The following is a 13470-nucleotide window of genomic DNA, read 5'->3' on the forward strand; positions in this document are numbered from 1 at the left end:
TCAATTACTATTAATATTTTGATTTATTTCTTTCACCCTTATCTCATGTTAACATCGTGTAATAAATCACAAACATAACGAATAGAGACAATGTCCTTAAAAAAAATCCATGGCTCAAGTTCCGGCTAAGATGGGAAACCAGCTGGTCCAGCTAATCCCTCTCCCAGGATCAGTCCTGAGAAATTATAGAAACACATGGAAGTCATGGATAGTAGGAACTGTCACTGATGACCACAAAACTATGAGAAACCCCAAGGGAGCCCAAAGCTGTTTGAGTTGATTTACAGAGGGGCAGCTGGGTATCGATAGCCTGGAGCTGCGGCCTGGGATAACAGAGCAGGGATGCTTTGGAGGAGAGGGTCTGAAGGTTGGCCCTCACCTATCGTCTGCCCCTTTACAATAGAGATTCTGAGCAGCACCCCAACCACCGGCGCCCTCGTCTGTAGTTCAGTATGAAGACGGATCTATTTCATTGACAGGGCCAGATTTAGCAAATGCAAATAAATACAAGACGTGCAGTTCAATGTGAATTTCAGATAGATAACAAATAATTGTGTAGTATAAGTATATTCCATGCAATATTTAGGCATGCTTAATCTAAACTTTTAAAACTGTTTATGTAGAATTCAAATTTACTCGGCGTTCTCTATTTCGTCTGGGTGGCCTATTCATAGGTGCCTGAGATAGTAATGCTTGCTCTGAGTATCAAGCCTCCTGGCAAGTTGGCCTCTACAGAACTGGGTACTCACCTGGCCCTCACTTAGGGGTGGTGAGGGAGGCCTGTAGGTAACCTGCCGTCATGGAGCTTCTCACATAAGGTGGGAGAACCAGAATCTTAGCCTGGCTCATTGCAAGTTTCCCTATCAGCGTTTGGGGGTTTTATACAGCATGGCAGTTCCTAAGCTCTGTTTTCACCGTGACCTTGACCTCAAACTCCACAGCTATATAATAGAAAGGTGGGGAGGTGACTAATTCTCAAAAGTCTTCCCCAGCTCCAAAGCTTCTGCCTAGTGACCTGCTCAACAGCAAGACCTTTGCCCACCTGCAGACAACCATGGAATAAGGTGAGACCGCAACTTGATTTGTGAGCCGGGCAGAGAGTCTCTGCCGTGGCTTTAAAATATCAAAATATTATTGTAACTGAGTGGTTATTGCTGTTCTTGTGGAAGTTTTCCTTGCTTTTTATTCTTTTGCATATAGATAAGACCAGGTACAGAATGTCTTATTACTCAGATTCTAGAATAAGCTTTTATAAACATGGCCTAAAAGATAGAGAGTCCATTTCTGTGTGAAAGTCAAAATTATAACCCTGACACTGATAGCTGGAAATGTTTTAATGAACCCCAACATCTATTTTTGCTTGTCAAAATTTGTATGTAAATTTACACTGAAAATGATTTTTGGGTATTCTATCACAAAAAGAGAATTTCCCAGCCAGAACCATCTCTATGCTAATCTGGCTGTCATCTGTCAACATAGTTCATCTTTCAATCTCATTTTTTTGCCAACAGCACTTCAGAACAAAGTCTCTAACCAACACTGTTTGGAGATTTTATTAATTTATTTTATTGACTTTTTTTGACAGCTTCATTTTACCTCAAAGTTACGGTGATATAATTTACAGAGAGTCAAACTGTAAAATAATAAAACTAGGTGTATAGTTTTGTTAATTTTAATGAACATTTTTTTTAAAAAAAGAAGTTCTTCAATGGAACCCAAGTATCTTTGGGCGCAAAGGAAATGTATTACAACTCACTTAGCACTGTGTGGCTTTATTAATTCATCCACCACAATCTGGGGATATTTCTTTTCTGTACCAATTGGTTTGAGTGATACACCTCAGATGTTATATCAAAGCAAAAACTTTGTGGCAACTTTTTATTGTCATAGAGAGGAATCAAGCATTTTGCCTTCCTACCAACTGGTCTCTGCTCTGATGAATCAGTTCCATGTTTCCCTGATGGACGGTGGGGTTGGATGCGGTGTCTCTGGGGAGTCTCAGGGGTCAGGGTGAGGACCAATCCACCAAATGATTGATCTGGAAAAGCACAACCCCTCAGTTATGAGATTATGCTGATCCAGCTTCCAGGATCCTGATTTCCCTTTCTTTAATGCTTTTTTAAAAGACTTCATTTTGAAAAAGAGCCTTGAGTGGCAGAGAGCTAAATAGTTGTTGTTGGTCATCCAGCCATGGAATTACTAGGTATCATGTAATGTTGACTGACAGAATTGGGTATGAAGCAGGGTAAGTTGTCAGTGGGGCTGAGAGATGGTTCTCCAAAGATGAGGATCATTGTGCAGGATGAGAAAGTTCCAGAACCAATACATGATCAGCAATACAATTAAACACAGAATCTTTGTATTAAGTCTGCTTTATTGAACACAACAAAAGAGAGCCAAGAGAGCAGAGAGAGACATTGCAGGAATAAAACTCTGTACATGAGAGCATTGTGTCAATGCCATTTAGGGACACTTGATGAAAAGATAACTTATTTAGCCTGTGGGGAACTCTGGAGTGGAGGTATAATGGGCGGCACCCTTACACATCAAAGGGAAGAGGCCCCATTGTGTAGCATGATCCAGATCGAGATTCATTTTCCAGAGGAGCATAGGCCATTTTCTTCCCCAAATTATGGCAGACTGATATAACTAATGAGATGGGAACATCAAAAGGATGTCTACATGTCTTCGTGATCCTGCTGGTTGACTTCCCAACGGTGACTAAGGAAGATAAGATCTAGCAGGTATCAACAGGAAGTAAGACTAGGGGACCTCAGCTAAATTCAGGGGCCAAGAGAAATTGGAGGCAAGAAAGAAGAAGCAACCAGAGGAGAGGGCAATGGAGCTGGATAGGGGCCCTGAAACAATGTGGGATCAGGAGCCCACAGAGGACTTCAGTGCTTGTAGCTCTTCCTGCTGGAGGCTGAGGTGGTGCTGTATTTGATGGTGGAGGTGCTGCCCCCAGCAGAGCTGAGGCCACCCCCAAAACCTCTGCCACTGCCAGAACTGAAGCCAGCTCCAAGGCCGTGACCACTGCCATAGGAGTAGCCGCTGCCTCCGCCCAGGCTTAAGCCACCGCCGACACTGCCGGCGCCGCCATAGCCACTGGAGACGGTGGACTGCACCACAGCTGTGGGGGGAGGAGAACAAAGACACTCAGACCGGGTGAGCTCATTCGCCGAGCCTGACACCAGTCAGAAGAGCGCAAGGGCAAGGGAGGGAGGTAAGCAAAGATACTTACAGATGTTAACTGGTCCAACGCCTTCCCCACTCAGCCTAGGAGGAAGGAAACACAGGGACCATGAGATCTCAGAGAGCCACTATGGGACCAGTGTGGGAAGCCTCCCTGTGGGGCTAGTTGGTGGGAAAGTGCCTTTTAAATGGTTCTCTGAGAGGAAGAATCATGGCCACGACGAGAGGGCCTTAACGTGTCCTCATTGGCTGGACATCATGGAAATGCACCCATTGTCGGAGGGGTTGTCAGTTACTCACCTGCACTCCTCGCCCTCCAGCAGCTTCCTGTAGGTGGCGATCTCCATGTCCAGGGCCAGCTTGACATTCATGAGCTCCTGGTACTCGCGCAGCAGCCGGGCCATGTCCTGCTTGGCCTTCTGCAGGGCGTCCTCCAGTCCCACCAGCTTATTCTTGGCGTCGTTGAGGGCCAGCTCCCCACGCTGCTCGGCATCAGCGATGGCGGCCTGCAGGCTGGCACACTAGACGGGGAGATAGGCAGAAGGAACTTGGAATCCCGTCCTCCAGAGGAGACTAACCGTGGTTCTTTCCCAGTGAGGAAGCGTTCCAGAGCCCAGATTGCATGGGAAAGGCATTCTGACTCTTTTTGTCAGGTCTTCGCCTATTCTGCAAGACTTATCCAGTCTGGGAGCCATGTGTTAACCTTTGTTCCTCTTTGTGTTAACCTTCCTGCACGAGGATGTGGGGGCTGACTGGTGGAAGATACAACAGCACACGTCCAACTTGTTTCTTGTATTCCCAAGTCAATCGTTCTCCTTATGTAATCTCTTTTCAATGCCTCTTGCCTATATTTTTAGAGCTCGGGCCAAGGGATACTGGTTTTGTTCCAACCTTTGTCTCACACTCATGTTGGGATCATCTCTCCTACCTGTGGCAACTCACTAAGGGTAGGTACTGCACGTTCTCCTCTCCCTGCTGCTACCTCAGTTCCCAGGCACCTCCCAGAAGATGGTTGATGACAGCCTGGTGATCCAGCAAGAACACGATGCTTTTCTTCTGCATAGTCCCCATCTTACCTGTTTCTTGACGTGGTCGATCTCAGATCTCAGCCTCTGGATCATGCGGTTGATCTCAGCAATCTCCTGCTTGGTGTTGCGCAGGTCATCCCCGTGTCTGCCGGCTGTGACCTGAAGCTCCTCATACTGTAGACCAGAGGGAGAGAAGGTGATGTGTACGGCCTTTCACGTGCTGGTGAATTTCACTTCTGAATCAGGCATTTAATAAACTTGAACCTAATGGCTTCCCCACAAGAGATTTTACAAGGCCCTTGGATACTACACACTGATCTCAGACCATCCTTGTTATGGGACCACTGACTGTCTAGTTTGCTTCAGAACCACCATGTTGTGCGCTATGTTTCTGAGATCCAGCATCAGGGTTAAGCTAAGCACCGCTCATGGGTCCTTCTCTATATTAGCTTTCCTCCCGCACTGCACTTCTGTGGCTTACTAGACTCACACATAAATTCTATAAATATCTACTCTGTCAGTGCAGGCTACACCTTCTGTGAGAGGACCCCAGCTCCCTAGAATTCGATTTCCTGAAGACTTGCTGGTCTTCCGGGAGTGAGCCGAGGAATCCCTCAGCAGCTGCCCTCTCACCTTGCTGTGGTACCAGGACTCGGCCTCAGCTCGGCTCCTCTGAGCGATCTCCTCATATTGGGCTTTGACCTCAGCGATGATGCTGTCCAAGTCCAGGTTGCGGTTGTTGTCCATGGACAGGACCACGGACGTGTCTGAGACGTGGGTTTGCATCTGAGCCAGCTCCTACATAACAGAGATTGTCAGATCATCTTCTCCAGCGACACTGACAGAGTTCATAACCCCGAGACCTTGCCCCCTTTTGCTGGGCCCCATCACAGTAAACAAAAGGGAGCTGGACATGCTTACTGCGTCATAGAAGGCTCTCGTGAAGTTGATCTCATCCATGAGAGCATCGACCCTGGCTTGCAGTTCAACCTTATTCATGTAAGCAGCATCCACGTCCTGGGGAATCAGCCAACAACTTGGAGTCAGCTGAGCCCTCCTTCCCCACCTGCCCGTCTTTAGCCTCCCCACCTATTCTCCTCTCAGCTGTGGGCAAAGACCCAGAGTCCTCTCCATCTGCCAGGAAATATGACCCTGCTCTTAATCAGCTCACCTTCTTCAGAGTCACAAATTCATTCTCTGCTGCATTGCGCTTGTTGATTTCATCTTCATATCTAGAATGAGAAAGAGACAAAGCATAACTGAGCAGCGGTGAAGATGACACAGAAAAGGCAGCCCGGGATCCAAGCTTTCCATAGCGGATACATCCAAATTGAGCTTTCCCTCTGGTGAGTCTAAAAGATGATTTTTGTGGCCCCTGAATTGTTTCTTTACTCTCCCCATCCACCTACTGACCCTTTGTTTCTTTTGTGTTTGTTTTTAGGCAACAATTATGATTTGTCATTTCACAGACATGTTTTGCTACAAAACGATGCTCACATCTGTACTCGGTCACCTGATAGGCAACTGATCTCGTTTCTCTCCTTGAACTCACTTGTTCTTGAAGTCCTCCACCATGTCCTGCATGCCCCTGAGCTCCGAGTCCAGGCGGCCTCTCTCGCCGAGAATACTGTCCAGCTGTCTCCTGAGGTTGTTGATGTATTGCTCGAACAAAGGCTCCAGGTTCTGCCTCACGGTCTTGGTGCCCTGCTCCTGCAGCAGGGTCCACTTGGTGTCCAGGACCTTGTTCTGCTGTTCCAGGAACCTCACCTGGAGGAACACAAGTTGGTTGTTTGCCAGATGAAGGAAGTAAGAAAGAGATGTGAGTTGTCAGGTCCGCAAGCAGGCCTGGGTGGTCACGTGGTGATGCTGGGTTACTACAGAGCATGTGCAAAAACGCAGACTGACAGTCGTGCTCCCCCAAACTGTTTTCCTTCGCAACCCACAGATATCCCAGAGAAGGTCCCCCGTGGACCTTGAGGTGATCTGACTCTATGCTCTGAAGTCTATCAGTGACTTTTGACGTTTCTTCTCTTTCTCTTGGCAAGCACAATCACAAATCTATTTTAAAATAGTATTGCCTGATACATTGTGCAAAGTTTTTATTTTGTTAGGAGCCAGTTAAGGGGCGATAAATGTTTACAATCTAATGATCAAATTTAAACCAATTAACAATTAGATCCAATCTAATGTCCCGTTTAGTGCATGAGTTTCCTCTAGAACATCCTCATTTAATGGTTGTTTTCTGTTTCTAGAATAGATTAGTGTTTTTATGGAACATATAGATGTCTCTGAGTCTTTTTTTCTAACCCACCCAGAATTTTGTTTTCTTCCTTTTCTTTTTTCCCCTCTCCAGAGCTCTAGAGCAGTTAGATGTCCACTGGACTTTTCCTTTTAACCTCTTAGATTCTGTAGGAGGTATGGCTAAGCCCCTCCCATTTCTCAGTGTTTTATGGTTATTAAAAGCTGAGAATTCTTCCCAGACAGAATGAGGGATATTTAAAGATTCTGTTGTTCTAATTGATTTCCATCAACTTTTGTGCTGTTGCATCCCCGTTGGGAGCCTGTCTGAGTCTCTTCCTCCCTCTCCCCTGTTCTGCCCCCCAGTGGGACAGTCACTATTCCCCAGTTTGGGGATTCGGAGAACCCAGTGGAGGGCCGGTCCCGCCCGCTCACCTTGTCGATGAAGGAGGCAAACTTGTTGTTGAGGGTCTTGATCTGCTCTCGCTCTTCAGTCCTCACCCGCTGGATGGTGGGGTCGATTTGCAGGTTCAGAGGAGTGAGGAGATTCTGGTTGACCGTGACCTCTTGGATGCCTCCAGGGGGGCACACAGGGAAGCCGGAGCCCCCATAGCCACCAGCGAAGCCAGCTCCACCACCGAGCCCAAAGCCCATACCAGTTGCACCGCCAAAACCAAATCCACTCCCGGCTCCTCCTCCAAAGCCAAAGCCACCTCCAACTCTGCTGCCATATCCACCACCGATGGCACAGCTGCCCCCTCCGATGGAGATCCTCTTTGAGCCCCCCAGGCTATAGAGGCTCCGGCTGCCAAAGCCAGCCCCTCCACACACTCCACCAAAGCCACCACTGCCCCTGGAGCGGGACACGGAGACGCTGCTGAAGCCAGAGCGGCCGGTCCTGGGGACTCTGGCTGAGCTGGCACTGAAGCCACGATGGCTGCTCCTCGTGATGGATTTGCTAGACATGGTTCCCGAAGATGAGGAGGCTGAAGAAGGCGTGAGAGGCTGGAGGGTAGGGCTGAAAGGAGCAGATGTGTGAGATGAGCCGCCCGGCAGCAGTTTATATATGGTGAAATGGGCTGGGCTCTGTCCTGGAAGGTGAGCTTGCATATTGGGAAGGGCTGGGCTTTACAAACAGTGAGATCACATCTGGATTATTAAAAAAGTTATGAAATATGAAGATTGCACTTTGGCTTCCTTTACTCAGGGAAAATTTTCTTGCCTTCCAGCTTTGACTTGATCTCAGTACAATAAGACTATTCTCTATTCACTGTGCTAGGAGTTCGTCATTGTCTCAAAGGTTCTGCATTTTATGCTTGTGTGTTACAATGTACCGAGAGCTCTCCTCTCCAACCTGCTATTTTACCCAGCGGAGATTGCAGATCCAAATAATCTGTTCAATATGCCTAATAGAAAAATTCCCATTCTTATTTTTATTACAAAAGATATAAATGAATTTCTTTCCTTTCATGTGAAATTTCCCACAGGTGGATAAGTACAATAACATGATGGGCCTCTATGTACTTATCACCCTGCTTTATAAAAATTATTCTATTATGGCTGGACTCATTTCTTCCATACTCCCACCCAATTCTCTCCCAACTCTAAATTATTTGATAGCAAATTCCAGAGATCATATCATTTTTTTGTTATATAATTCTATATTTATGTCTAAATGACAAACAAAAAAATAACCAAAATACCATTTTGATATGTTAAATATTATATATTTATTAATATGAACAAATTCAATTTTCAAAGAAACCTACGTGTGTAATTTATTTTTTATAGCTTGCTTTTCCACATCAGGATCCAAATAAGCTCCACACATGTTGTATTTTGGTGACATGTCTTTTAAATCATTAAATCCCCCTTCTTTTTTTCCCTTGATTTTTATCTATTAAAGAAACCAGGTTATTTGCTCTGCATTGTTTTTCATTCTTTGGATATTTCTAATTGCATATTCAAGACTCTCATTTAACATGCTACTATGTCCTTTATATGTCCTGTAAACTGATATTTAAAACTAGAAGTTTAATAAGCTATGCATTTAAACTTTCTAGATATAGATATTGTATATGTTTCCTTACACATTTATATATTTAAAAATTAAATAAATAGTACATGTTTAAGAGACAAAATACATGCTCAAGGCCATTGCCTAGTCACCTAATTGCTGTATTTGGAGGCAAGCTGTGTTCCCAGTTCCTTGTGTAATCTTGTAGTAACCACTTGGATAGGTTTCTGTGCTTTTCCTGGGGCATGTGTGATGTGTAATGTGTGTGTGTGTGTGTGTGTGTGTGTTTATATAACATATTTGCATATATATACATATACACATATATATTACATATATTCTCTTTTCCAATTATGCTTGTGTTGTATCTGCGTTATTTCCCACATCTATGCTTTCTCTCGATTCTCTTTTAATACTCTATGATTCCTACTTCATAACTGCTTGCCTTTCTTCACCTTCACTTGTGTGTTACTATTGTACATTCAGCAATGTCCTTTCCTCTTTGTGCTGCTTTCAGTTTGGCCTTCATTTCTCTTGTGGCATTTTCCACCCCTCTGCTCCTTTTCTGAGCTCTCTAAGCAAATGTTTTAACCTTTGATTGTCTCACTATATTGCTCCTTTGTTCTCTGATTCTATCATGGTGTTTATTTCATTTAATTCTCTGGTAATATTTTATTGTGACTTTTTTTCTGCTAAGTGTTTTTTTAATATGCCTTTTGTTTATCCTACTCCCTGCAGTTTGTTTTGTTTTTCAATGTAAAGTATCTTTTGTTGGTCCAAGAACGGTTCCTTTCTGACTATTGCTCATCTTTGAATGAGGTGAGCTCCTTCTGGACCTGCCATTTACAAAAAGAATTCTGGGAGGAAGGGCCAGGACCATATCCAGGCTAACAGGAATTTCTCATTATGATAAAGGGCTGTGTGAATAATTATTTTAATCTTTAATTCAGCCAAACCAAAAGGGATCGCTGCAGAGTGGCTCACACTTCAGTCTTTCTTTGCTTCACCAACAAAATGCTGCCAGTAGGCCTTGTCTCTGATTTTTTATTCAACACTACCTTTGCAGTTTCTTGCAACTTCATGATATATGGGGTCCCGCCTCCAGCCCACACATCCAGTTCTGATTGTAGCAAACAAGGGCTCCCTGGATTTGCACACGAGGAGGTGTCCTTTAGTTGACTTAGTAGGAGTTACATGAGTCAACAGTGCCTGGCAAGTAGGAAAGTCTCAGCATTAGCTTTGTTTGGTGTTCCTTTGTGGTTACCTTGTTGCTTGGCTTTGGTTTATTTCTTTGTGAGAGTGTTTGTCACTGGTTTTTCCTGAGATCTGCAGCTGTGGGCATCTTGTCTTTGAGTTTTCCTAACAATTGTGTGTGTATTTCTCTATTTCTGTGAGGATATTCTTCCTTTCTTTTTTTGGATTCAGAGATTTTAAAATCTTTTCCTTTTGGTGGTTGAGGGTAGAGTTTACCTTTATGTTTACTGTTCTTGTTTTTAGGTAATTTCTGAAAAGGAGGAAATGCCTCCCTTTCTTTTACTGTGTTATATTCAGAAGTCTCCCATTCACGTATTTATATTTAAGATATCATATTAATTATAGTAGTACGCTAATAACTTAGGTTAGAAATATTTTTCCTCTCTCATACTTCATGGAAACAATTTTATTCAATGCAGATTCATTGTTTTTAGGGACTCTCCCTTCTCTAGAATCATGTTGTGAGTCACCTGGAATTTTTCTACAGGACACATAATTTACCGACACGAAATTTAATTCTAGAATATATTTGCGCTCTTCTCAGTGTAACAACCTACTTTATTTCATAAACAAAATTTGTATCATTGAAAATTTCAAACTGATACACTAAAGAGAATAGTATATAAACCATCGTGTACCAATTACCCAGATTAAACAATTATCAATATTTTCTCATTGTTTCATCTAATTTTTATATCTGAATCCTCTATTTTTTTTCATTAAAGTATCCTAAAGGAAATCAGACTTCAAGTCATTTCATTTGTAAATATTTCCATGCATGTCTAAGTAATAGTGACTTTTAATCTAAATTTGAATATAAATGAGTATTAGATGTCATTAATAAATGACCTTTGGTTCTAATAGCTATAATAACTGTTGTGCAGTTAGATTGAAAAATGTAGTCAGTAACAAGTACGCCTTAACTTCAATCGGTCTGTAGTCCGACAAAGTCAGGTTTGTTGACTCTGTAATGATGGAGACCACAAATATTAGAAAGACACAGAGGTAATGTGCCATTCTCATCACATCATATCACGGGTACATATTATCAATGTGACATCATTATTGATGTTAACCTTGATCACCTGGCTAGGGAATGTTTATTAGATTTCTCTACTGTAAAGTTACTTTTTAACCCCTTTCCATACGGTACTCTTTTGAAGGAAGTAAGTATGCACAGCCCACACTTAGGGGGCAGAGTTATTCTCTACCTCCTTGAGGCGGGAGTACCTATATAAATAATTTGGAGTTCTACTGGATGATAGTTGTCTATCATCCCTTATTATTATTCAATCATTTATTCAGATCAGTATGGGCCATGAATATTTATACTTTGGATTACAATCTAATTTTATTTATTTATTTATTTATTTATTTATTTATTTATTTATTTATGGCTTAAATTGTTCCGATTTGGCTATTGAGGGCTCTTTCAGTGGGTTTTTTTTACCATCCCATTCCTAGCATCAATCATTTCTCCTTCATTTTTAATAAGGGAGACTTTATTCCTAATGGTGTTAGCCTGGGTTCTCCATATTTTTATATACATATATATATATATATATATATATATGTATATATATATATATATACACACATATATGTATATATATATATATATATATGGCGAGAGAGAGAGAGAGAAAGAGAGAGAGAAATTTATTATAAGAAATTGGCTTATGTGATTTTGGAGGTTGGCAGCTCCAATATCTGCAGAACTGATGTCCCAGTTCAAGTCCAAATGCTGGCAGGTTGTTGCAGACCTAGGAAGTCCCTTCGTCCCAGTAGGAAAGAAAATTCTTACTGAGTGGAGGGTCGGTCTTTTGTTCCATTTACTCTTTCAACTGATTGGATGAGGCCAACTTACATTATGGTGGACAATCTACTCAGTCTTCCAATTAAATGTTAACCTCATCTAAATACGTCCTCACAGAAACACCCAGAATACCTTTTGACCAAATATCCGGTTCCTTGTAGCCCAGTCAAGATTACACATAAAATTAACCATCACACTAAGGAATATTGGGTAATTGTTTTAGAAACCAAGATCTGGGTGCCAGATGTGCTCATTGTTATTGGGGTGTCATTGTTTCTAGGCACCATTAAGTGATAGAGCAAAAAACAAACGTGTATACTCTAGTCCCTGTATATGCACATATCCATAAAAGTTACCATATGTAACCATCAGTATCTGCATTAAACTAAACATAAATTCATGCTGATGTCTACAACTCTAATTCTTTGCCATAAGGATCATTTTAGCCTTCTCCTTTGTCTGTAACCTCACACACCAACATGATACACTTGATCCAACCATCTGTCGTTATTTACTTAATTTTTGAACCCCAGACTATACGCATGTCTGACAATTAAGTTCACGAACTCATCCTAGAAAAAGTGCTACATACCTCACTGCTGAATATCACTACAGTCACCTTTAAAGTGCTCCCCTTGGGAAGCTATGCACCGATGCCAGCGCCTAGTCCACCCTTCAAAGCAATTTTGGAACTCTTTCTGGAATGGCCATCAGAGCTGTCATCATATTACCCTTGATGTCCTGAATGTCATCAAAATGTCTTCCTTTCAACATTTCCTTTATCTTCGGGTAAAGAAAGAAGTCATTGGGGGCCAGATCAGGTGAGTAGGGAGGGTGTTCCAATACAGTTATTTGTTTACTGGCTAAAAACTCCCTCACAGACAGTGCCGTGTGAGTTGGTGCATTGTCGTGATGCAAGAGCCATGAATTGTTGGCGAAAAGTTCAGGTCATCTAACTATTTCATGCAGCCTTTTTAGCATTTCCAACTAGTAAACTTGGTTAAGTGTTTGTTGAATTGGTACAAATTCATGATAAATAATCCCTCTGATATCAAAAAAGGTTAATAACATAGTTGTAACAAGTTCGCAAACTTAATTGTCATCCCGTGTGTATGTGTGTCTGTCTATGTATAAATCTGTATATGTATATATATGTGTGTTTATATATCGATATATATATATCTATATATACTGTTTTTAAGCCTTCTTTTGTGTATTTCTATATGCTAGATAATTTTCCTTGTCAGTTATTTTACCTTCCATTATTCCTCATGGGTATATAATAGAAAGAGTGATGAGAAAGCTTAGACTTCGGAAGCCTGTCATCACACCTCTGCTGTTGGGGAAATTCTGGGCAGAAAGTGAAGAGATGCCAAAGTGAGAGGCTGCCCACGTTGCTGGAGGGATGGTTAGAGGTGAACACAACAAGATATTGATACAGTAGCTTCCAGAAACACCCTGTATAAATAAGCCCATCCAAGAAAATTTCCCTTGTGATGTGAGAACCTGGAAATTAGGGACATAGAGAAAACAGAATGGAAACAATGACTGGCCCTCAGGATGCAAAAGTTGACAGGCCACTGTTGAACTGTATCTGAGTTTTCCATTTCCCTTTCATAGAAGTCAAAACAGGCCAAGGCACACCTGAGAGGATGTGGGACCATCTCTTTGGAGCAACAAGGATTCGACTCCTTTGAGCCTCTGTGACAGGCTTCTGATGTAAGAAGGTGGGAATTTCCATTCTTATTTTGCCTTTACACTTCAAGAAATTGTCATCTGAGTTTTGTGCCTGAGTTTTGGCTCCTTAATTTGACCAGCTCTAGTGTTTCCAAAATTATCACGTTGAGACGATTGTTAGGATTCACATCCATGGTATACAATTTTTTGCATTTGAACTATTTCCATAGGATACATCTCTAGAAGTG

At 42.4% G+C, this 13470-nt stretch overlaps 1 protein-coding gene across 1 annotated transcript in view; it reads right to left on the bottom strand.

Moving 5' to 3' along the window:
• Positions 1-2373: 2373 nt before the first annotated feature.
• LOC117029217 (keratin, type II cytoskeletal 6A) overlaps positions 2374-13470 on the bottom strand; it is a 36285-nt gene continuing 25188 nt past the window's right edge. Inside the window, exons 1-9 of the mRNA XM_033118322.1 lie at positions 6894-7501; positions 5773-5987; positions 5392-5452; positions 5142-5237; positions 4854-5018; positions 4269-4394; positions 3493-3713; positions 3242-3276; positions 2374-3130 (exon numbers count right to left, since the gene is read on the bottom strand). Of these exons, the coding sequence (XP_032974213.1) occupies positions 2895-3130; positions 3242-3276; positions 3493-3713; positions 4269-4394; positions 4854-5018; positions 5142-5237; positions 5392-5452; positions 5773-5987; positions 6894-7424 (1686 nt within the window). The 5' untranslated portion in view covers positions 7425-7501 and the 3' untranslated portion in view covers positions 2374-2894. Of the gene's footprint in view, positions 3131-3241; positions 3277-3492; positions 3714-4268; positions 4395-4853; positions 5019-5141; positions 5238-5391; positions 5453-5772; positions 5988-6893 lie in introns of the transcript that reaches the window.

This window comes from Rhinolophus ferrumequinum, chromosome 10 (assembly GCF_004115265.2).
Source record: "Rhinolophus ferrumequinum isolate MPI-CBG mRhiFer1 chromosome 10, mRhiFer1_v1.p, whole genome shotgun sequence".
NCBI classification, from domain to species: Eukaryota; Metazoa; Chordata; class Mammalia; order Chiroptera; family Rhinolophidae; genus Rhinolophus; species Rhinolophus ferrumequinum.